This window comes from Balaenoptera ricei, chromosome 5 (assembly GCF_028023285.1).
Source record: "Balaenoptera ricei isolate mBalRic1 chromosome 5, mBalRic1.hap2, whole genome shotgun sequence".
Lineage (NCBI taxonomy): Eukaryota > Metazoa > Chordata > Mammalia > Artiodactyla > Balaenopteridae > Balaenoptera > Balaenoptera ricei.
In genome coordinates this window covers 78,594,654-78,619,080 of record NC_082643.1, presented here as the reverse complement: position 1 = coordinate 78,619,080, position 24,427 = coordinate 78,594,654, and the positions used below count along the sequence as shown (strand labels likewise).

Sequence of the window (24,427 nt, the reverse complement as noted above, 5' to 3'; positions counted from 1 at the left end):
TTTCAGGCCAGACCACAAGAGCTTATGCAATTCTGAAGTTTTCTAGGTTACAGCAATCACGTTATGAATGGTTTAGATCCTAATTATGGTCCATAACAGCACTGCCCAATAGAACTTTCCGCAGTGCTAGAAGTGTTCTGTATCCACTAGCCTGGCTGTGGAGCACTTGAAATACAGATAGTGCAACTGATAAACTAAACTTTAAATTTTACATAATCTTAATTTTTATTTAAGTAGCCACATGTGACTAATGGCTGCCATTTTAGGCCCCATAGGTCTATAGTCCTGATTGTAAGAGAAAACTTAGAATTCCAACTTGCAATCACCAGGAGTGCATTTCCCTTCGGAGCCACAGGGGGTCCCTTCTCTCGTACAGAAAGGAATAGAAAGGGGGAGGGAGGACTTTCTCAGCTTCAGACATCAGTGCTGGTGCCAATGTGCTGGGGGCACAGAATCCAGCCTTTAGGGGTGGAGGGGAGGATAGAAACAAGTTAGTGGAAGATGGGAACAAAAATAGGGATTGCTATAAGAAGCCCTCCAGGACCAGGGCTTTCTTCCACCAAAAGCCATAGGGATGGTTCTCGAGTCTTTTTCTTTTCCTCCGGCCCTAAGAGCTGGCCCATCACTTCCACTGGACCAGACATCCTCTTCCCCTTCCACTGAAGAGCACCCATGTTACTTTTCCCCTCTGCTCTAGTCTCTTATTCAAGCACCAGGTATTTTCAAGATTTTTAACTGCTTGTGGTATCAGAAGGGAAACTATTAGACCTTATCAAATAAGAATTGATGTAAAAATGTCACAGCCCTCTTTGACACAAAGGACTGGAGAAAGTCAGCCACATTTCAGGGGAAATGGAGACTTGGCTTTGGTGGATGCTTCCTCCCCGAGCTGAGACAGGGACTTTGGCTGAAGGACAGCCTGGGGCCTTTGCACATGGGGGGCTGAGCCGGGCAGTCTGAGGCCCAGGGAGTCAGTGGAGGGTGACTTTAGATTCAGTTAATATTTACGAATTACGTTGCAGTGCTCAGTAAATTATATCATCATCCACGTGCTTAGACCGGATGGATGTTATGCCTGGGAGTTGAGTTATTCTGTACTCACCCTTCACCTTCTCACCAAATATCATCAGTTCTGACTCCTCGTCTGTCTACTTCTCTCCATCCCCACTGCCTGCCCTCTGTGGACCGCTTCCTCTCACTGGACGACAGCAGTGACATTGTGGTCCGGCCCTGCCGACTCCCCAGCCTCATGTCATCCTAAGTGGACCCCCTCCTTTCATCACAGATCCCACTCGTACTTGCCTAAGCTCAGGCCCCTCCAGCCATCGTTGCCCCTTCCCTTACACAGGCAGCGCCCTCTTCCTATAGCAACTCATCCTCTCTCCTGCCTAACTCAGAACTCAGCTTTCAGGTCTCACAACAACTTGTTAGTCCCCCCATAATGGCCAGTAAGAGATGGACCAGGGATTTGAACTCATGTTGAGTGGTCTCAGGCAAAGTAAAAAGCAGAGTGTAGAGTAGGGGTGAGGCTGGTGACGCCAGGGGGCCAAGTCGCAGCTGCTGGAAGGAGGATAAGGGAGAAACCCCAAGTGGCATTAAAGTAAGGCTGCAAGGAGCCCGTGACCACCTGTTCAGGGTCACAATCAAGGAGTTGTTTATTTGGGTGAATGAAACATGGATTAGGGTTAAAGTCTATAAGAAGAGTAAAATTTATCATTTATTTCAGATTCACGTTAAAAATGGAAATCATATGAAAGGGGCACGTATGCTTATCCGGGTGGCCAACAACATCAGCAAATTTCCGTCACGTGAGTACTGAGAGGAGCCCGTGGTCCCCATTTCTGCCTGACTGTAGCATGACGAGATCCTCCTCACTAACTCTGCCAGCCGCTGTCCTCTACACGTAGTAACTCATTTAATCCTCACAACAACCCCGTGAAGCGGTGTAACCGGCGTCTGTCCCCAAGACCACCCCCAGGTGTGATAATTCACGAGGGGAACTCACATAACTCAACATACAGTAGTGCTAAAGGTAAGATTTATTACAGGGAAAGGATACAAAGCAAAATCGGCAGAGGGGAAAGGTGCAGGGGTGGGGCCCGGAGGTCAGGGGCGAGCGTCCACAGCCCCCCTGCCACCCCCCCGCGCAGTGAAGTCACACGGGACACACTCAGCACCTCCGGGCAGCACGTGGAAGGTGGTGTCTACAGGGTGCTTGTGAGAGACTCGGTACCCAGGGGTGGTCTTGGGGAGCTGGCCACGTCAGCACCGCCTGCTTGGCCTGTACCAAGTTTTCAGACTCCCAGAAAGCAGGTGCTCCGCATAAACCCTGTTGTTTGTACAAAAAGGCCAGGAACAGGCAGCCACTCTTCTCGGTTCTGGAAATGGCGGGAACTCTCCCAAAATCCAAGTTCCCAGATCCCAGTTTCAGGCAGATCCTTCTAAGGAAAACAGTCTCAAGATTGCACACAAGTGGCCTATTGTTATCTTCCCTATTTTACAGATAAGCAAACTGGGGCAAAAGAAGTGAGGTAACACTTGCCCGAGACCATACTGTCAGCCAGTAAGTCTGACTCTGTGTTCTCAACCACTGTAGACCATTGCCTCTGAAAAAGGTCCCAGTATTCTAAAAGACATGTCATTATAACATTTTTCAGTGATCAGATTTTGTCACATTCCATGACGGGGTCAACAAAGGTTTTCTGTAAAGGGTCAGATGTCGAACGTTCGGGGCTTTGTGGGCCACGTGTCTCTGCTGCAACTATTCGACTCCGCCGTTTCGGCGTGACCTGTACATAAACGGATGAGCGTGGCTGTTCCGACAGAACTTTACTCTTTGGGACATTAACATTTGAACCTCATAAATCTTTCACATGTCACAGAATATTCTTCTCCTTTTGATTTTTTTTCCAGTCGTTTAAAAATGTAAAAGTCTTTCTTAGCAAATGGGCCATACAGAAACAGAGGGCCAGATTTAGCTCACAGGTCATAATTCACCAACCCCTGTTCTCTAAATGTGTTCTTTTTTGTTACATAATAAAGACTAAAATAATTGTACAGCATGCTGGCAAAGGGTGTGATAGTACAGGCATTCTCATGACTGCTGGTGGGAATGCACATTGTTGTGGCCTTTCTAGAAAGCAGTTTGGCAATTTGTGCTAGGAGTATTTTTTCTTTAAAGTCACGTTCTTTGAGCCAGTAATTTGACTTTTAGGTATCTGTCCTGAAGAAACAGGTGCACGCAGAGAGGTCAGTGCATGAAATTGTTCATCTCCCCACCCATTCATCAGCAGTCCTGTCAAATGCAAAAAACTCTCTCAGAGGCGGGGAAGCACGCACACAAAAGGTTACTGCGAGGGAGTGTGGGTCCTGGTGTTACAGGCCAAACACAGTATCATCAGGGGAAAGACATTGTGGTGAGCAGTTACCTGACTCCACTGCCGTGCCCTTTCCTCGTTAGTTAAACAGTCCATTTCTGGTTCTTGGTCAGAAGAAGCGAATTTAGAGATGTGCAATCCTGGCATCACGCCAGCAGAGGCAACGTGCTCTTCCCGCTCCTGTTTGTGTTGCAGACATCGTGCCGATCCTGACGTCTACCGTGATCGAGTGTCACAGGGCCGGCCTGAAGCACTCTGCCTTCAGCTTTGCAGCCATGTTGATGAGGCCCGAGTACCGCAACAAGATAGATGTCAAATACAAAAAGAAGATCGAGGCAATGGTCAGGTAGGCGGCGACAGCTGTTTCTACCATCTAATCGCACTTCACAAGTGTATCTTTCAGAACATAGCTGCTATTTTGTGGGCTGAACAAGAACACAGATTGGGGGTAGCAATTAGGATTGTACTCAGCTACCAGCACCTGGAAACCGAACGACGGCTTTATCTGACTTATCTGACTCATGCACAAGGCATCGTAGTCCAGGGCTGGTGGTGCCATGTCCCGATGTCACCAAGGACCGATCCCTCTGCCTTTTGGCTTTACCATCCAGAGCACAGAGGTTTCCTCCTCATGGCTGCACAGTGGTGGTTGTCATGGTGGGGTGACATCATGTACCCCATTCAACGCAGAAAGGAGGAGGGAAATTAAAAGATGAAAAGGTCTTTTGCCTTTTTAGTTAGGAAGGACACCACCCCCAGGACTTGCATTTACATCTCACTACTCAGCCGCGTGGCTACCTCTAGCTGAAAAGCATACTGCTGAGTAAAAACCAAGTTCTGTTGGCAAGGAAGAAGGAAAAGATGGCTATTAGGGAGGCAGCAAATAGCGTGTCTGCCACAGACAAAGAGTGGATATTTCTCAGTGTAAGAAACTTGGTAATTATACCGCCTATTGCCAAAAGAGACTCCATTTCGAAATCCTGTGTAGCTCCAAAGGCACATAAGGCATATCCTCACTTCAGAAAGCCTGGTTTTCAACAGGAAAACTAGGAGAAAGTAGCATTCATCTTTACAAAAGGAAAAATTAACTGCAATCCTGTAGTAGTTCTGTACTACCACTTGTTCACAGCGATGACATCTGGGGTACCTGTTAGTCCCATTTTGACCAGGGAACTCAGGTGTACCTGAATCTTGACCCAGAACTCTCTCATCTCAGCCAAGGGAGATGGCTACACCAGTAATGGCAAAGGGAAGCAAATACTACTTATTGTTAGCTGGGCTCATGGCAGAGAACTCTAACCTGGAGAGGGGCTACTTGGAACACTCCCTTTTTTTTTTTCAAAGCTGATACGCCTAAGTAGCTTCAGACCAAATCAGTCTGAGCCAACATACCTGCCATCAGGGAGAGTGAGGTGGGGAGAAAAAGCTAGAGCACATTTATCCCCCAGTTTCGTGCCACACCAGCCTAGGTGCCAGCTTGAAGAGGCGCTGGTTATTCTCTCCCCGCGCAAGAGTACTCTTAGCTATGAGGTCTAATACGGTATCTGCTGGCTGCATGTAGCTATTTAAACTTAAATTAATTAAAAGTGAATAAAATGTAAAACGTAGTTCCTCACACTCTCCATATTTCAAGTGCTCTGAGCTCCATGTGGCTCACAGCTACCGTATTGGAGAGCGCAGAATTAGAACAGTGCCATTGTCACAGAAAGTTGTGCTGCACAGCCCTGGACAGCCTTCACGACCTCAGTACACAAAGGGAAAGACAGAGAAGTAGCAAGCTCACTACTCCAGTGGCAAGGAAGACACGAGACAGCCAGACCCACCCGTGTTTTCTCCCACGTAATGTGCTGTGAACTCCAGCTCCCAGAGGTGGCCATGGAATGCTAGTCTGAGCAGTCCTCATTCCTCTCGCTCCTCCATGGGCCGGAGCTTGTATCTCTAGTCTCAGGGTCTGACTATGAAGAAGTAGGTGCATTTCATGTGATTCTTCCTCACAGGAGACCTGATACATCCGAGACAGAAGAGGCCACAACCCCATGTCCATTCTGCGAATTTCTTCTCCCAGAGTGTGAACTTCTCTGTCCTGGATGTAAAAATAACATCCCATATTGCATTGCAACAGTAAGTTTCTTTATCATTATTTCCCTTTCTTTGCATATATATCTATAGCCCATTTGAATACTTGTTGTGTGTCAATACTTTCTTCACTTCTGAAATAATCTTATCCCTCAAATTTCCTGCAACATTTAGCATACAATTTCATGGTCAACAAAGTTGAAAGTTATATTCAAGGCACATAATAACCTAAGTGAGTATCAGGAAGGCACTGTGGGGCAGGAGAGCACACACTTGGGGATCAGATGGTCCTAGGCTTAGATCGTCTTTCTGCCCCTTACTGGTTACATAACCTGGTGCGATTTGCTTTTACCTTGCTAGGTCCATCGGTTAACAGTACCTGCCTATTGAGGTAAACTGCAGGTTGACGAGAGGACATGTTTGAAGCCTTAATACAATTCCCGGCATGCTGTAGCACTTAATAAGTGATGGCTTTTATTATACACTTTAATATTAAGACCTATTATTAGAAAATTTTTAAATATCAGATTATTTGTTCATCACTAGGCTAACATAAGCTTTATTTTAAAGGAAAATAAATCTAGGTAATGTCACAATATTGAAGATTATTCTCTTTATACATGAATCTGATAAATTTGGCTTTAGTCCTTTTGATGCCATTTCTTTCTAATCAATTACCCACCTATGTGAAATATCAATAATTTCATAATTTAGAGGTCTGGCTTTTAACTGTAACCATGTATTCTAATTGAATAATGGGGGGAGTTTTAAAAATAAAGATGAATTTTATTCTTCAATGTACTGTTTCCAGGGTCGACATATGTTAAAGGATGATTGGACAGTGTGTCCACATTGCGACTTCCCTGCACTGTATTCAGAATTCAAGATGTAAGTGCACATCATTTCACTCAGCCATACAGATTTATCGAATAATAGGCCTTTTATTCAACCACTTTTATACTGAGGTCTCTTTATTTGTTCATGTTCTTAAAAATCTCTAAAGACTCAAATTGTCTTCTTGGAAGAGAACCTTCTGTGATCTTTGAGAACATTTTCCTTAAACGGGATTTCACATGAGACTGAATATTCCTAATTCTTAAGTCTCATGATGAACATGTACTAAGAAGTAGAAAGGAATAGTTGCTTTTCACATCACAATAACCCAAAAGTAAAGGAATATTTAATCTACTCTGTCTTTCCCTCTCCAAACAGCATGTTAAACACTGAAAGCACATGTCCTATGTGTTCAGAAAGATTAAACTTTGCTCAGCTGAAAAAAATCTCAGACTGTACCCAGTACCTGCGGACAGAAGTGGAGCAGTGAGTGGCATGTGCAGGTAAGTGCCCGACCATCCACTTACCTTCCCAGGGCACGAGATCCACGGGGTGGACACAGCTTTACAGTGTGTTTTGCCATTGGCTCCTTTTTGTGCATCATGTAACTTGTCAGATTTGAACGAACAAAACTTGTCAGATTTGAAACAAACCTTTGATGTACTTTAAAAAAAAAAAAGCTAAAACGCAGGTTGTACAGTCTCCATGGTGACAAAGGTTATTTGGCCAAGCAGCAGCATGGATTCCAACCAAAACATATATTATCAAATCACATGGGCTTCTTTTTAACCAGTCCATTAAAACTGTAGCTAGCTATTAACAGGGGGGTTTTTGAGTTCTATAATTCAGGAGAATATATTGTAAAAATTTTTGCTTCCAGAGGCTTGAAAAATCCCCATTTCTTTTTCTTTCCAAGTGTCATTTTTGTTGCCTGGAAGCAGCACAATACCCCTTCCACTCTCACTCCATTGGCAAGAATGTACTCAGAGGGCCACACGTACTGCAAGCAGAGGCAGGGAAACACAGTCTCCAGGTGGAAAGCCAAAAGCCCCTGCCAAAAACTCTTTAAGATTCTTTAATTAAAAGGAAAAAGTGAGACTAGTCCCTGACACAGCACTAAACATAGTTAAAACGAAACCCTAGGTTTTCACACGAAACCTGTCCTCGCAATCTTCACTCCATCAGTAAACAGCAGCTCCATCCTACCAGCTGATCAGGATGGAAATGTGGACACCACCAATCCCCCAGTCCATGGGCAAGTCCTCTCAGTCCCCTTGCAGTGTATCTGGTTCCCTTCCTCAGGGGGACTTTTTATTGCACCTGCAAAAATAAAGAGCCTAAAAGACTCGACATGAACTGGGCCCCAGCCTCCTCTGCTCACTACGCTGCAGCCCCACTGGCCTCTTGGCTGTTCCTTGGACTCCAAACTGCTTTCTGTAGCACCTGCAGTCTCTCACATTCCTGCCAGCAGCACCCAAGGGTTCTAGTTTTCCCACATCCTCACCAACACTTGCTGTTGTCTGCATGCTTGATTATAACCATCCTAGTAGGTGTGAAGTAGTATCGCATTGTGGTTTTGATGTGCATTTCCCTAATGATAACGATGTTGAGCATCTTTTCACGTGCTTGTCGGCCATTTGTGTATCTTCTTTAGATAACTGTCTTCAAGTCCTTTACCCATTTTTTTAACTGGGTATTTTTTCTTTTTATCGAGTTGTAAGAATCCTTAATATATTCTAGGTACAAGTCCTCTATCAGATACGTGATGTGCAAATATCCTATTCTGTGCAAGTATTTTTTTACTTTCTTCATAGCATCCTTTGATGTACATAAGTTTTTATTATTTTGATGAAGTCCAATTTATTTTTTTTCCTTTGGCTGCTTGTGTTCTTCGTGTCATGTCTAAGAAACCACTGCTTAACCTAGCGTCACAAAGATTGACACTTAATGTTTCATTCTAAGAGTTTTATAGTTGCTGCTCTTATACTTAACGTCTTTGATCCATTTAATTTTTGTGTATGATGTGAGGTAGGGACCCAATTTCCTTTTGTGTGTGGATGACCAGGTGTCTCAGCACCATTTGTTGAAAAGACTATTCCTTTCCTATTATTACTGGGTATTGCCTTATTATTGTTATAAAGGTTCTTTATTTGTATATTCTAGATCTAAATCTTAGTCAGATTTATTTTGCCGATATTTTCTCCCACTCTGTGGCTTCCCACTTCTTTTTCTTTTTTTTTTTTGTTTTTTGTTTTTAATTTTTTATTTATTTATTTTTGGCTGCGTTGGGTCTTCGTTGCTGTGCGTGGGCTTTTCTCTAGTTGCGGCGAGCGGGGGCTACTCTTCGTTGTAGTGCGCGGGCTTCTCATTGCAGTGGCTTCCCTTGTTGTGGAGCACAGGCTCTAGGTGTGTGGGCTTAGTAGTTGTGGCACGCGGGCTCAGTAGTTGTGGTGCACGGGCTTAGTTGCTCCGCAGCATGTGGGATTTTCCCGGACCAGGGACCACTTCTTTTTCTTAATGGTCTTTTTTTTTTTTGGAATATAGTTGATTTATCAACTATACAATGTGTTAGTTTCAGGTGTACAGCAAAGTGAATCAGTTATACATATACCTTAATGGTCTTTTGATGAACAGATTTTGATTCTGATGAATTATAATTTATCATTGTTTTATTTTATTATTACTTTCTGTGTCTAAGAAAATTTTTGCCTACTCAAAAGTCAGGAGCATATTCGCCTATGTTTTTTTCTAGAAGCTCTGGGTCTGTGATCCATCTTGAAGTTATTTTTGTTTACAGTATGAGGTGGGGATTGAGATTCTTTTCCCCCTCAAGTAGATATCCAGTCTTCCAACACCATTTGTTGAAAAGTCTTTCCTTTCCCCATTGAACTGCTTGCATGCCTTTGTTGAAAATCAGCTGGGTTTTAAAAATGGGTCTACTTCTGGACCCTCTCTTCTTTTCCATTGCTCTATTTGTCCCCTATTTTTACACTATACTGTCTTCATTACTGTGACGTTATAGCATATCTTAAAGCCAGGTATTGTGGATTCTACAACTTTGTCATTTTTTCCAAGACTGCTTTGACTACTCTTACTTCTCTCCATTTCTCTCTAAAATTTTAGAATCAGTTTGTCAAATCCTGTTTTAAAATCTTGCTCAAATTATGATTGGGATATGTTTATTTTTCTGTTGCCACATATTATGACATATTTAGCATCTTAAAACAATATACATTTAATATTTCACAACTTTTTGAGGTATAATTATCACCTTGTATTAGTTTTAGGTGTACAACATAATGATTTGATATATGTTTACACCATGAAATGATTACCACAGTAATTTAGTTAACATCCATCACCACACAGTTACAATTTTTTTTTAACTGAGAACTTTTAACATCTATTCTCTTAGCAACTTCCAAGTATACAGTGTTGTTAACTGTAATCGCCATGCTGTATATTACATCCCCAGGACTTACTTGTAATTGGAATTTTATACCTTTTGACCACCTTCATTCTGCCCACCCCCACCCTCTGGCAACCAACAAATTGTTCTGTATCTATGAGTTCAGTGGGGTTTTTTTTTTAATTAAACATGTAAGTGAGATCATATAGTATCTGTCTCTTATTTCATTTACCATAATGCCCTCAAGGTCCATCCATGTTGGTACAAATGGCAGTATTTCCTTCTTTTTTATATGTATATACACATGTATACATATACACCACATATTCTTTATTCAGTGCCATTTTCTTTATCCAGTATTAGTGGACACTTAGGTCATTTCCATGTCTTGGCTATTGTAAATAATGCTGTAATGAACACTGGGGTGCAGATACCTTTTCAAGGTAGTGATTTTGTTTCCTTCAGATAAATACACAGAAGTAGAATTGCTGGAACATATGGTAGTTCTATTTTTAACTTTTTGAGGAATCTCTATAGTGTTTTCCATAATGGCTGCATCAATTTACATGCCCACCAACAGTGCACAGTGGATACCTTTTCTCCATATCCTTGCCAAGACTTGTTATTTCTTGTCATTTTGATAATAGCCATTCTAACAGGTGTGAGGTGATATCTCATCGTGGTTTTGATTTGCATTTCCCTGATTAGTGATGCTGAGCACCTTTTCATGTACGTATTGACCATATGTGTGTTTTCTTTGGAAAAATGTCTATTCAGAGCCTTTGCCCATTTTTTTAATTGGATGTTTTTTTCTATTGAGTTGTATGAGTTCTTTATATATTTTGTATATTAACCCAAATTATCAGATGTATGATTTGCAAATATTTCTCCCATTCCATAGGTTGCCTTTTCATTTTGTTGATGGCAACTTTTTAGATTGATGTAGTCTTACTTGTTTATATTTGCTTTGTTGCCTTTGCTTTTGGTGTCACATACAAAAATACATTGCCAAGACCAATGTCAAGGAGCTTACTCTCTATGGTTTCGTCTAAGAGTTTTATGTTGTCAGGCCTTATGTTCAAGACTTTAATCCATTTTGAGTTAATTTTTGTGTATGGTGTAAGACAGTGATCCAGTTTCATTCTTTTGCACGTGGCTGTCCAGTTTTCCCAACACCATTTATTTAAGAGACTGCCTTTCCCCATTGTATATTCTTGGCTTCTTTGTCATAAGTTGACCATATATGCACAGGTTTATTTCTGGGCTCTCTATTCTCTTCCATGAATCTGTGTGTCTGTTTTTATACTGATACCATACTGTTTTGATTACTATAGCTGCATAATATAGTTTGAAATCAGGAAATGTGGTGCTTCCAGCTTTGTTCTTTCTCAACATTGCTTTTTGGCTGTTCAGTGTCTTTGTCGTTACATACAAATATTAGGATTGTTTGTTCTATTTCTGTGAAAAATGCCATTGGAAATTGACAGGAATTGCATTGAATCTGTAGATTGCTTTGGGTAGTGTGGACACTTTAACAATATTAATTCTTCCAATCCATAAGCATAGAAAATCTTTCCATTTATTTATATCTTCAGTTTCTTTCATCAGTGTCTTATAGTTTTTCAGTGCACAGGTCTTTCACCTCCTCGGTTAAATTCACTCCTAGGTATTGTATTCTTTTTGATGCAATTGTAAATAAGATTGTTTTCTTAATTTCTCTTTCTGATAGTTCATTATTAGATACAACAGATTTTTGTATATTGATTTTGTATCCTGCAATTTTGCTGAATTTATTAGTTCTAACAGCTTTTTTGGTGGTCTTCAGGGTTCCCTATATATAATATGTCATCTGCAAATAGCGACAGTTTAACTTACTCCTTTCCTATCTGAATGCCTTTTATTTCTTTTTCTCGCCTGAAGGCAAGAGTGACATCCTTGTCTTATTCCTGATCTTCGAGGAAAAGCTTTCAGCTTTTCACCATTGAGTGTGATAGCTGTGGGCTTGTCCTATATGGCCTTTATGATGTTGAGGTATGTTCCCTCTATACCCACTTTTGTGAAAGTTTTTATCATGAGCAGATGTTGAATTTTGTCAGATGCTTTTTCTATATCAAGATGATCATATGATTTTTATCCTTCATTTTGTTAATGTGGTGTATCATCTTGATTGATTTCTGGCTGTTAGACTATCCTTGCATTCCTCCAATAAATCCCACTTGATTATGGTGTGTGATTCCTTTAATGTATTATTGAATTCAGTTTGCTAATATTTTGTTGAGGATTTTTGCAACTATGTTCATCAGAGATATTGGCCTGTAATTTTCTTTCTTGTAGCTTCTTTGTCTGGTTTTGGTATCAGAGTAATGCTGGCCTCATGGAATGAGTTTGGAAGTGTTTCCTCTTCTGTTTTTTGGAAAAGTTTGAGAAGGATTGGTATTAATTCTTCTCTGTTTGGTAGAATTAACCAGTGAAGCCATCTGGTCCTGGATTTTTGTTTGTCAGGTTGTTTTTGATTACTGATTCAATCTCCTTGATAGTAATTGGTCTAATTTTCTATTTCTTCATGATTCAGTATTAGAAGGTTGTATGTTTCTAGGAATTTATCCATTTCTTCTAGGTTGTCCATTTTGCTGGCATTATAGTATTTCGTAGTAGTCTCTTTTGTATTTCTGTGGTATCGAATGTAGTATCTCCTCTTTCATTTCTGATTTTGAGTCCCTTTTCTTGGTGATTCTAGCTAAAGGTTTGTCTATTTATCTATCTTTTTGGGGAAAAAAAATAGCTATTAGTTTTATTGAACTTTTCTATTGTCTTTTATAGTCTCCATTTCATTTATTTCTGCTCTTTGAGATTTCTTTCCTCTACTAACTTTGGGCTTAGCTTGTTCTTTTTCTAGTTCCTTAAGGTGTGAAGTTTATTTGAGATCCTTCTTGTTTCTTAACGCAGGTGTTTATTGTTATGAGCTTCCTTCTTAGAAACTGTTTTTGTTGCATCCCAGAAGATTTGGTATGCTGTATAGCTGTACCTCAGTATTCTTGGGGGATTGGTTCCAGGATCCCTAGTGGACACCAACATCCACGGATGCTCAAGTCCCTTATATATAACGGTGTAGTATTTGAATATAACCTATGCACATCTTCCCGTATACTTTAAATCATCTCTAGATTACTTATATTACCTAATACAATGTAAATGCTATGTAAATAGTTGCCAGCATGTAGCAAATTCAAGTTTTGCTTTTTGGAACTTTCTGGTACTTTTTTTTTTTCCTGAATCTTTTGATCCATGGTTGGTTGGATCTGTGGATATGGAACCCACAGATATGGAGGGCCAACTCTATTTCCATTTTCATGTGTCAGGTATTTCTTTTATTTCTCTTTTGATTTCTTCTTTGACCCAGCGGTTGTTGAGTAGTAGCATGTTTGAATCTCCACGTATTTGTGAATTTTCCAGTTTTCTTCTTGTAATTGATTTGTAGTTTCATACTTTTGTGGTCAGAAAAGATGCTTGATATGATTTCAGTCTTCTAAATTTATTAAGACTTGTTTCGTGGCCTTACATATGATCTATCCTGGAGAAATGTTCCATGTGTGCTTGAGAAGAATGTGTATTCTCCTGCTTTGGGATGGAATGTTCTGTAAATGCGTTAAGTCCATCTGGTCTAACATGTCATTTAAGACCAATGTTTCCTTATTGGTTTTCTGTCAAATGAAAATCTATTCACTGATGAAAGTGGGATAATGAAGTCCCCTCCTTTTACTGTATTGCTCTTTCTCCCTTTAGATATGTTAATATTTGCTTATATTTAGGTGCTGCTAATGTAAATAAAAAATACTTACAAATGTTATATCCTCTTGTGGATTGATCCCTTTATCATTATATAATGGCCTTCTTTGTCCCTTCTTACAGTCTTTGTTTTAAAGTCTATTTTGTCTAAGTATAGCTACTCCAGCTTTCTTTTGGTTTCCATTAGCATGGAATATCTTTTTCCATTCCTTCACTTTCAGTCTGTGTGTCCTTAAAGCTGAGTGAGTCTCTTGCAGGCAGCATATAGATGGATCTTGGGTTTTATCCATTCTGTCTTTTGATCAGAGAATTTATAATTATATTTAAAGTAGTTATTGATAGATAGGGACTTGCTGCCATTTTGTTCATTGTTTTCTGGCTGTTTTGTAATTCCTTTGTTCCTTTCTTCTTTTCTTGCTCCTTTTTCTCTTTTTGTGATCTGACAATTTTCTGTAGTCATGTGCTTAGATAGATTCCTTTCTCTTTTGTCTACCATAGGTTTCGCTTTGTGGATACCATGAGACTTACTTACATAAAATATAACAGCCTGTTTGAAGTTGATAACAACTTAAGTTCAAATGCATTTTTACTCTCACCATCCACATTGTTTGTGATGTCACAATTTATATCTTTTTATCTTGTGTATCCATTAACAAATTATTATAGTTATTTTTACTATTTTGTCTTTTAACTTCCACACTAGATTTATAAGAAGTACCTACCATTACAACATTAGATTATTCTGAATTTATGTATTTAACTTTACCTTTGAGATTTACAATTTCATATATTTTCATATTGTTAATTAGTGCCCTTGTGTTTCAGCTTAAAGAAGTCCCTTTAACATTTCTTGTAAGGCCAGTCTAGTGATGATGAACCTCTTTAGCTTTTCCTTGCCTGGAAAACTTCCTCACTCCTTCAATTTTGAAGGATGGCTTTCCCAGGTAGAATATTCTTGGTTGGCAGTTTTATTCTTTCAGCACTTTGACTGTATCAGGCCACTCTCTTCAAGCCTGCAAAGTTTCTGCCAAAAGAATCTGCTGACAGTCTTATGAGGGGGAGGGGGTTCCCCTGTACATAACAAGCTGTTTTCTTTTGCTGCTTTTAAGATTGTCTTCTTGTCTTTAACTTCTGGCAGTTTAATTATAACTTGTCTTGGTATGGGCCTCTTTGGGTTGAGTTGCTGAGCACTAACTTAACTTTGCACTTTCTCATTCTTCTCATTAAGGTGGCTGTTATCATCATCCTCACTTTATAACAGAGGTTCAACAGCTTGCCCATACAGTTTTAGTCGGTTGAAAAGCCAAGACTGAAACTCAATTACAGACTGGAAATTTCTTACTTGAATGTAGTGATCCTGCTCCACATTCCAGAAATGAGCAAAAATAATATCTTCTTTATTATGCTTGGCTTTATTACTAAATGCTAGTAGTTACTTGAAACCCTTCTAAAAGCATATGGGTTTTTGTTTTTTATTTTTTTGTCCTTTCTAGGTATTTATTATGGTCCTGAGAAGATACCATTTTTCCACAGGAGGCTGTGTTTCTACCCCTGGCAGATTTCAAGATGGTCCTTCCTGAATACAGAAAAAACAAGGTCACCTCTCCAGGTCACCACTTTCAACTTCTGTAGAGTGGCAAACAAACAAACAGTGACATATAACATGCTGTTTATTATACTCTGTATATTTCCTCTTCTGAGTCTTACATATTCTATGCTCTATACTGTTAATAGTAACCTATGACATAACTGTAAATATTCAGCTTTTTGACATCTTTCTTTTCTATTTTGAAATACCTACTTTAAAATAAACTTATTGATTAGATATTTGTAATGTTTTCCCAGATTTAAAGACAGAAAAAGAAATAAAGGAAGATAGCTTTAAACCATACCGTGAAGTTTGGGCAGCACAGATATTAACAGTGTTAAAAAGTTTGAAGTGAGAGGCTTACACAAATCAAGGCTATTTAGCAGAATCAGTCTGAGAATAAAAACAGCAAAAATCAGTAAAATCAGCATTTTTAAAGAATGAAACTATAAGCTTATGTTTCTTGAGTCATTATACTAACTACATAGTTAGTATGGAATTCCTGTCACAAAATTAAATCATTTGACTTCCCCAAGGTGGTCGGAGGGTTCCTTTCCCATGTCACACACACCCAATACTATACATATCAGTATATGCTTCCTTGCCATCCAAAGCCAAAGTACCAAAGTCTGAGCAGCTGACAGAATCATGTAGCCTAACTCTGAGTATCATCAGATGATATGATTTTACAGTATAGCCACCAGCATTCTGAGCATTACAGAGGTACCTACAAGCCTAGGGTAGAACCCAAAGTGCCAATAAAGTTTTACAGCATCCAGGTATCCGTATGCATGCCTCCAGCTTTATGTTTTTCCTTCCCAAAGGCTGGCTAGAGGCCCTGGCCTTCCTAAGTAAGTGATACAAGTCATTACCATTAAACCCACCCGTGGTCCCTTTGTTTTGTGTTATCACTTGAGGGATGTTGTTGTAAGGTTACAGGAATAATAAGAGCCATAGGCACTTGGGATCTGTAAGGGTAAGCACATTATATTTTGGGAGTTAGTTATGGGCCTTAGACATTCACTAATGAGCATAATTGTACCAGAACTTATTTAGGAAGATACTCCTCCTAGTACACATAACTATGTGCTCCTTATTAATAACTTCAAGAGGCCCAATAATGTTGCTGTAAATAATACACTGATAAAACTTAAAAAATGAAGGATGAAGTAGTATTAGTAATAAAGTAGTAGTTTGTCATAGACTACCAAATGGCCAAGATTCAATGGATCGCAAAGAAAGCATGTATACAGTTTTAGGCTGCAAGGATGATGTGTGGCATCCAGTGGCTCCAATAAGGATTTACTGGTTGCTCCAAATCATAATGAACAAGTAAAGGACACTATCTGTTGTTCTGGCTGCAAGGAGATAACAGTCCCTTTCCTGGGAAGCACAGAGCAAGTAGGCAGATATGACTTGCATATCAAAAAGCAATAAAAATGGAAAAATACACATAAGTTTATGCTCACCCCACTGGTGAGGTGAGGCAGTCGTCAATCAAGAAAATCTTCACTGAAGCAGAAGTTTCAAGCAGGGCTTTTAACAAAGAGAGGGACGTGGCTTAGTAGGCAAAGGCTTAAGGCAACATTTTATTCCCATAATGAACTTAATCTACATGAAAGACATTTTTCACACTGGTAAATACATTTTAAATGTCTCAAGAACTTCCTCTCGCCTCCCAAACAAGACTATCAGTTCCTTAAAGGCAGGGAACAGAATCCTGATTTTACATTCCTTTTAGCACATACCTCGAAGAAGTAGCACATACCCTTGAGCATTTACTGACAAGATTAAAGAAATTGCTAGACACCCAAATTTCCAGACTAGTTCCACAGCCTCAGGCCCCTCAACAAGCAGTTACAGGTACAATCTAAAGTTCCAGTAGGGTTTGTGGAATCTGTCAGGACAGAACTGGATCCCTCAGGGACAAAGTAAACAAAAGCCATTTTAGTTCATTTAGTCCCAAACCAGAGTGAGGATAAGAGTTTGACCCAGCCTAGGCCCCACTGGTTTTAAACTAATGAGTTGAAACTCTGGAAGGCTAGGAATGTCTGACAATCTTTCTGCAGCCACAATACCCTCTAATAATAACAAACAGGCCTCTCCACGAAATTCTGTTCACACCAGAGGTGTGGTTGACACTCATAGGGGTAATGAACTTGGGAATTATAGAGTTCTGACTCTTCAACTGCCAAAGTTATGTTTCACAGAACAGGTTAGTAGGAATACAGTTAGCTTTTGTATCCAATCATTTGCAAATTAATAAGGAAAAAATATACCAACATAGTATCTTACTGTACAAGATGACAATCTTAAGAATTTGTACATGTATCATGTGAAACATTTTTATTTCTAATTTCTATTTTGCAAGATATTTGACAATGTACAAAGAATACCCAGTTCTAGGTGGTGATTGTTTTGTATTTTGATTTATTTACAAAATTTCTCCACATAATAGTAACTAACTACTCTTTTTTAAAAATCGGCATTGCTCCTATAATGGCCATTAGGATAAATTCTTAAGCCTACAAAAGCCGCCTTAGTACCTCTGTTCCCAGACATATTACTGTTAACTAAAAAAAATCTGACTCCAAAGCCCACATGTAGTTTCTAATTCTGAATATACAGTCGTTTTGAAGTACAATCTCATTAGATTGACAGGGGACAGTGGAGGACCCAAGCAGTCCTATCAACCTCTATAAGAGGTGTACATCAGCCTACTGTTTACATCCTTCTAGCTGTACCACCGTTTATTTGTAATGGGACCATGAGGTTGCCCCATTACACTAAAACATGGTTCCTTTGGAAAAACAAGGCATTCTCTAAGACCAGCTAGACTGGTCAGCAGGTTGAGTAAAAAGTAGCGGTCAGCAGTGAAAAATGGTTTCATTTCTTTGAACTTTTTCCTTTTCCTTTTCTGGACTCTTTTTCTGATTTTGAAGGCTTTGAAGATTTTGTCTTTTTCTGTTGGGAGGGAAAGATGCACAAAATAGTTAGTAGCTGTGTTTATGAGTAAATGAAATAAGTTCATCTCTACAATAAATCAAATCTTTACCTGCAACTTAATAAAGAAGAAAGGTTGCAAACACCTAGATCTTGAACTACGGCTACCCCCGATGAGCTTACTAATAACAACTGGCTAGCTGTAGCTCTGAACTATTGGAAAGCTATTTAGACCCTAGAACTAGGATATGTTCCCCAGAACACCGATATATTTAGGAAAGGCAAAATAAGCAAGAGATAATTTACACACACGGTAATGTTTTCATGAAGAATTTCCTTTTCTTTCAGTTTCAGATTAGAGATCCAAACACACTCAGTTTGAGCAGGGGAGGGAGCAGACTTCTTATGTCTGCACAAGACTAGAGAGCGCCACACTGGAGAAGGCCACTATTCCCACCCCTGCACATACAAAACAGAATCGAGGGGCAAGAATGATAAACGCGCACACACTCAGGACAGAAGAGGATACAAACTAGATTCCTTTGCCTCAGCCAATGGTAAACAGGGGGCTGACACCATAAATGATTTTAATCCTTCCTAGCAAAAGATGAGGATGTTTTGCCCTGAGAAACTTCTATGGGCAGTTCAACAGCTGTAGCAAAAAATCAATAACAGAAAGGAGAAATGGTTTCATTCAAAAGCTTTTCTTGATTATACTATGAAAATGTGTCTGTGGGTAAAGCACACACCAATGGCAAATAAAAAAAAATAGTCCTTTTTCCAACAGAGCATATGACCATCAATATGATGGCCTATTTTTTTTGCTGTCTGGCTCTTCCACTGTTACAAGAAGCTGACTGTTTATAAAAATGAAATCTACACCTTCTTCACCCTCGGAACTGTGATGAACAAAAAAAAAAGTATTTTCGGCTTCCTCTGTTACTTGCTAAACAGGCTCTGAATAATTTCAAAAGGCAAGTTATACAGAAGATAAGCTATTTTGAGGGAGTATCATAGCTTCTCCTATTTGCAGATGAAAATACTACCTTGATCATAGCATCAGTTTCCAAAGTATCCTGGTCTTTCTCATCAGATTGAGAGTCATCTTCATTTAACTCTTCATTGTATTCAGAATCCAGCGCTGGGCCTGTGCTGTGTCTGTGTATCTTTACTGCCTGGAGTGAATACGGAATAAGGTGGACTTCCTTATTGTAAGTTCTTGTGAAGGCTGCTTTCACCTACACAAAAGGAATAGAGGGAGGTTTTTAAAACTCTAACTGCCAAACAACCCCTTTAAACTCTGTAGGCCTAGAGGCTCTGAGAGACCCTAGGAGCCCCTTGAAATTGTTTGTAAAATATGTATGCATGTACATGTAAGTATATCTATATGCATTTTCCTATGGAGAAGTTCCATATTTTTCATGACATTCTTAATAGAGCCATGACTCAAAAAGTAAGAATCAGTATTTGGGAACATTAGGCAGATTTTTAAAAGTCACTCTAAGTCATCAATTTTTTCTGTTCAGTGTTCTCTGCAGTTCTACAAAGTGACAAGCAAAGTTAGTGAACCAATAAATCAAAAAAGGCTTACAATAAAGTACAAGTTAAAGTTGTCCTTTAATTACCACAAAATATATAAATTACTGTTACCACAAAAATAGGCTATTTCAAAATACTAAGTAACTTGAAAAGCCTTAACCTCAAGCTTCTAAACCTAACTGTAGAATTAGTCCACAAATTCTAAAAATGGATGTCTCTTTTGAGAATTTACCTATAGTCATACCCGTAGTCAGGTCAAAATTCTAGAGAAGGCAAGCCACAGAGAACATGCTTCTAGAACAGCACCAAGTAAACAAGCACAAGGGTGACATATTAGATATCACAAACTCATTTATGTCACTTTAGTTTTTTCATGTTCACTATATAAAGTAGGGGATACATTATTACATAATAGATTGTCCAACTGTAATAAATACACTAAAACACAGATTAGGCAGACTAAGAAAAAGTCTAAAAATGCTCAGCCAGTAAACACTTCTTTTCATAATGCATTACCACCACCTCACTTTTACTTCCCCAGGCTCATCTGCCTACCCTTGTAAGGAATACATCTACATTTGCTCCTCGGATTTCACACCTTGCTTTTCCACGCAGGATAAGGCAAAGATAAAACTATAAATTATAAAAGTCAAATCCCAAAGTCTACTCTTAATATTGTACTCAAATAGTATCTTTGGAAAGCACAGACCATAAGCAAAAAGCATTTAAGAAAAGAAATTAAACTTTTAAAAGCATCTTAAACATCTCTGAAGTACTCCTAGTACACGGTAATTACAAAGTGATGGAGAACCAGCGGGGTACACAGCTTACCTTGGGATCCAGCTTGGAGAAGGGACTAGGTCTGTCTCCCCAGCTGCTAATTTCCATGATATTCTCAAAGTCTTCTTTCATCAAATAATACGTGTCCATAAGAGCAACAACATCCTGTACTCCTTCTATCCCTTGTGAGGTCAAGGGCTGTACAAGTGCATCCCTTATATGTGACAGATAATCCACGTTTACAGTCCTTTTGCTGGAGTAAGTTCTTAAACCAAGACAAAAGAGATACACTGTAATCAATGGCAAACTACCACCAACTCATAGTTTGCTGGAGTTTAATCCACTTTTAACAATGTTTAATGGAATGCTTACTAAGGAACAGCTGGTGTAGGGAAAGCTTAGCACTACGCCACTAGGGTAATGGATACACACCGATGTGTCTACACAAATACAGGGGAAGCATCGAAGAGGCACACCCCAGGGCAAAGTGGTACGTCACCTTGAAAAAGTGGTGGGCAGGGAATAGGAAAGGAGCGGAAAGGCAGGCCTTCAGCTTGAGCAATGAGAAGAGCAGGGGAAAAGAGCCCTTTCAAGCTTCTAAGAGGCCACCTGTATCTCTTGGCTCATGGTCCCTTTGTCCATCTTCAAAGCCAGCAGTGGGAGCGCAGCATCTTCACATCTCTGACTGACGCTGCTGCCTACCTCCACCACTCTTTTTATTTATTTTTTTTTTGTAAAAACACTTATGATTACATTGGGCCCATCCAGATAATCCAGGGTGATCTTCCCATCTCAAGATGGAAATAAATTTGTGTTGTTTTAAGCCAGTAAATTTTGGTAATTTGCTATAGCAGCAATAGAAAACTAACATGGGGTAGCAAAAAAAAGACCCACACCATAGGCTACGAAGAGGGATCATAGTAGGAAGCAGAATTCTACAGGAACAGAAGAAAGGAACATCTCAGTTCAGTTTTAAACAAAAGTTAAGGTTAGACTAATATTAATATTCTCTCCAGGGACTAGAAAGGAAAATAAGATTGCTTAAGTAGTTCTTCATGGTTAAAAACGAATCCCTAAAGTTCACTTAATATTTGTGTGCAAGCACATTTCTAAGTTTCTAAACTGTAAAAAATTTAACCAAATAAGAATTTTTGAACTTCCTTAAACTTCTCCAAAGATACTGGTTTTCAATCTGAGTATCCACCTTCTGTAATATGCTAAACCCTGTCCCAAATGACTAGGTCAGTTTACTATTAGGATAGGAGGCAAAAATTAGTTCATTTACTTAAATAGTTCCCTTTTTCCTATTAATTTATTTGGAGGCCAAGATATTATGTATGCCTACTAGTAATAGGCATAGTCACAATAACAATAAATAATAGCACTACCTCAGATTTATATAGCTTTAAAACTTATCTTAACATTATGGCACATCTACCATCTGGCTTTATTCTCCAAAGTATCCTTTTAAGTGATAAAACGAGTGTCATACTAATTACAGATAATAAAACTCAGGGCCATGAACTTATCCACGTTCATTTATCTAGTTAGTAATGAAATCAAAACTAAAACACAAATCTTTGTGACTCATGCTATCCTTATTAAAGGCTAAATATACTACCCTGATAAAATGCCACACATAGAGTAATACCCCGCTTACCTGAGACTCATATGCAATGCTAGGTCCTGAACAATACGATCGTGTTTGCCCATAGATGAGTGCTTCCCCAACCAACTTGGGAAGGTAGGAAACTGGGTCATGTACCCCCTCATTAACTCTCCAGGAAGAACACTGGCATAAATGGCCTGAAAAAATTAATCGCAGTCCACAAGTTAAATTCAGTACTGAGTTAAGTTGCTTCTTTAGCAGCTGTTGGCTTCCAAGCAGTCTCCGGAAAATGCAGTAACATTGCCCCTGGTACCTAATTCCAAGATAGGCCCCTTCCCTCTCTCTCTCATCTGTTGGTGTGGGAAACTTCAACTTGAGAAAACAATTAATTGCAGTAAATGCCTTGGTCCAAAACATGTTATGGCCCTCACAGACCATCTTGCCAACCCAGACTCAGCCAACTGATCTCAACATACACCAGTTACCTCACAATGCCAGTGTTATAGAAAAAACTGTTTAAGAGTAATATGACTGTCTTCAACATAAGGTATCAATAAACCAGGTGGATCAAAGCATGGAAAATCTAATTAGGGAATCAAGTAAACTGGCACTTGAGAAAAGTTTTTTTTAAAGGTATCCTTGGATATCTTTTATATCCAGGGTTTTTACCTTTTTTTTTATATATAAATTTATTTATTTTTGGCTGTGTTAGGTCTTCGTTGTGGGCTTTCTCTAGTTGCAGTGAGCGTGGGCTACTCTTCGTTGCGGTGTGCGGGCTTCTCATTGCAGTGGCTTCTCTTGTTATGGAGCATGGGCTCTAGGTGTGTGGGCTTCAGTAGTTGTGGTATGCAGGCTCAGTAGTTGTGGCTCATGGGCTCTAGAGCACAGGCTCAGTAGTTGTGGCGAACAGGCTTAGTTCTCCGTGGCATGTGTTATCTTCCCGGACCAGGGCTCAAACCCATGTCCCCTGCATTGGCAGGTGGATTCTTAACCACCGCACCACCAAGGAAGTCCCAGAGTTTTCACTTTTTTAAAGGTTCGAATTATACATAAATCTTGTATCCTGCTTTGTTCTAATAATATTCTCTCGTAAGTATTTTTTATATTAGATCATCTTTACAAGTAATTTTAAAGGCTGCATAATGTTCCATCAAGAGGATTTGCCATAATTAATCAGACTCTTATTGCTGAACATGGAGATTTTCTCCCACTTCTTGCTATCAAAATTAATGCTTTAGGGCAGGGGTCCCCAACCCCCAAGCCACGCACCGGTATCCGTAGGAACCGGGCTGCACAGCAGGAGGTGAGCGGCGGGCAAGCGAGCGAAGCTTCATCTGTATTTACAGCCGCTCCCCGTCACTCGCATTACCGCCTGAGCTCCACCTCCTGTCAGATCAGTGGTGGCATTAGATTCTCATAGGAGCGTGAACCCTACTGTGAACTGTGCACGCGAGGGATCTAGGTTGCGTGCTCCTTATGAGAATCTAATGCCTGATGATCTGAAGTGGAGCTGAGGCGGTCCCATCACCCCCAGATGGGACCGTCTAGTTGCAGGAAAACAAGCTTAAGGCTCCCACTGATTCTGCCTTATGGTGAGTTGTATAATTATTCCATTATATATTACAATGTAATAATAATAGAAATAAAGTGCACAATAAATGTAATGCGCTTAAATCATCCCAAAACCATCCCCCACCCACCACCACCATCCGTGGGAAAACTGTCTTCCATGAAACTGGTCCCTGGTGCCAAAAAGGCTGGGGACCCCTGCTTTAGGAAGTATTTTTGCACATTAAGCTCTTCCTGTGTTTAACATTATTTCTTCAAGATAAATTCTCATAGGTATAATTACTAGGTATAAAAAAAAAATGAACACTTTTAAAACGTAAGAGAAAGGAATCTTTAAAAGAAGAGTAGACCTCCAGAAGTCCCTTGCTTGTTAGGTCAATATTACATAAATATGCAAAACTCAAGAATAAATAACCAGTCTTAATTACGAAAGTTTGCAAAACTCTGTTTTGAGTAAAAGATATCAACCTAAATAAAGTACCCAATACAAAGCTGCCTCTGTAGCAAGGAAGAATAAAGAAAATCAGAATTCATATGTCAGAAAACTGGCTGCGGACCTGCCCTGGTTGCATTTCTTCAGGGATGAGCTACTTAGTAACAATCTGGGAGAGTCAAGAATGACAAAAAAAGAAATGGATTCTTAAGGTAAAAGAGAGCAAATGAAACTTTTGACTCACATCTTAGTTATGACCAAACTCTGACATTCCTATTTCCGTATGTCCATTTACATTAAAAACGTTGAAAAACAAGAGTAGATTAAGAAATAGACAATAGTGACCACAAGGTACTTTAATCTATAACATATTATATTTTTTGCCATTAAGAGCCATAATGTTTATCTGGTAATTCAAATAATTACAGGAGCTAAAAGCTATTTTGTTCTAACTAAAGCAGGGTCTGCGCTTTAAGGAAAGCCC

General features: G+C 39.6%; 2 protein-coding genes across 5 annotated transcripts in view; one reads left to right on the top strand and one right to left on the bottom strand.

The window, feature by feature from the left end:
* Positions 1-15,516, top strand: part of WDR19 (WD repeat domain 19) — an 83,667-nt gene extending 68,151 nt beyond the window's left edge. For all 3 annotated transcript variants that reach the window (XM_059923171.1, XM_059923173.1, XM_059923172.1), the window contains 6 exons: positions 1,727-1,808; positions 3,573-3,723; positions 5,375-5,498; positions 6,265-6,341; positions 6,666-6,790; positions 14,976-15,516. In XM_059923171.1, coding sequence (XP_059779154.1) covers positions 1,727-1,808; positions 3,573-3,723; positions 5,375-5,498; positions 6,265-6,341; positions 6,666-6,777 — 546 coding nt within the window. In that variant the 3' untranslated portion in view covers positions 6,778-6,790; positions 14,976-15,516. The remainder of the gene's footprint in view (positions 1-1,726; positions 1,809-3,572; positions 3,724-5,374; positions 5,499-6,264; positions 6,342-6,665; positions 6,791-14,975) is intronic.
* A 1,115-nt stretch (positions 15,517-16,631) lies between these two features.
* Positions 16,632-24,427, bottom strand: part of RFC1 (replication factor C subunit 1) — a 73,198-nt gene continuing 65,402 nt past the window's right edge. For both annotated transcript variants that reach the window (XM_059923179.1, XM_059923180.1), the window contains exons 22-25: positions 21,993-22,138; positions 20,384-20,597; positions 19,060-19,251; positions 16,632-18,034 (exon numbers count right to left, since the gene is read on the bottom strand). In XM_059923179.1, coding sequence (XP_059779162.1) covers positions 17,957-18,034; positions 19,060-19,251; positions 20,384-20,597; positions 21,993-22,138 — 630 coding nt within the window. In that variant the 3' untranslated portion in view covers positions 16,632-17,956. The remainder of the gene's footprint in view (positions 18,035-19,059; positions 19,252-20,383; positions 20,598-21,992; positions 22,139-24,427) is intronic.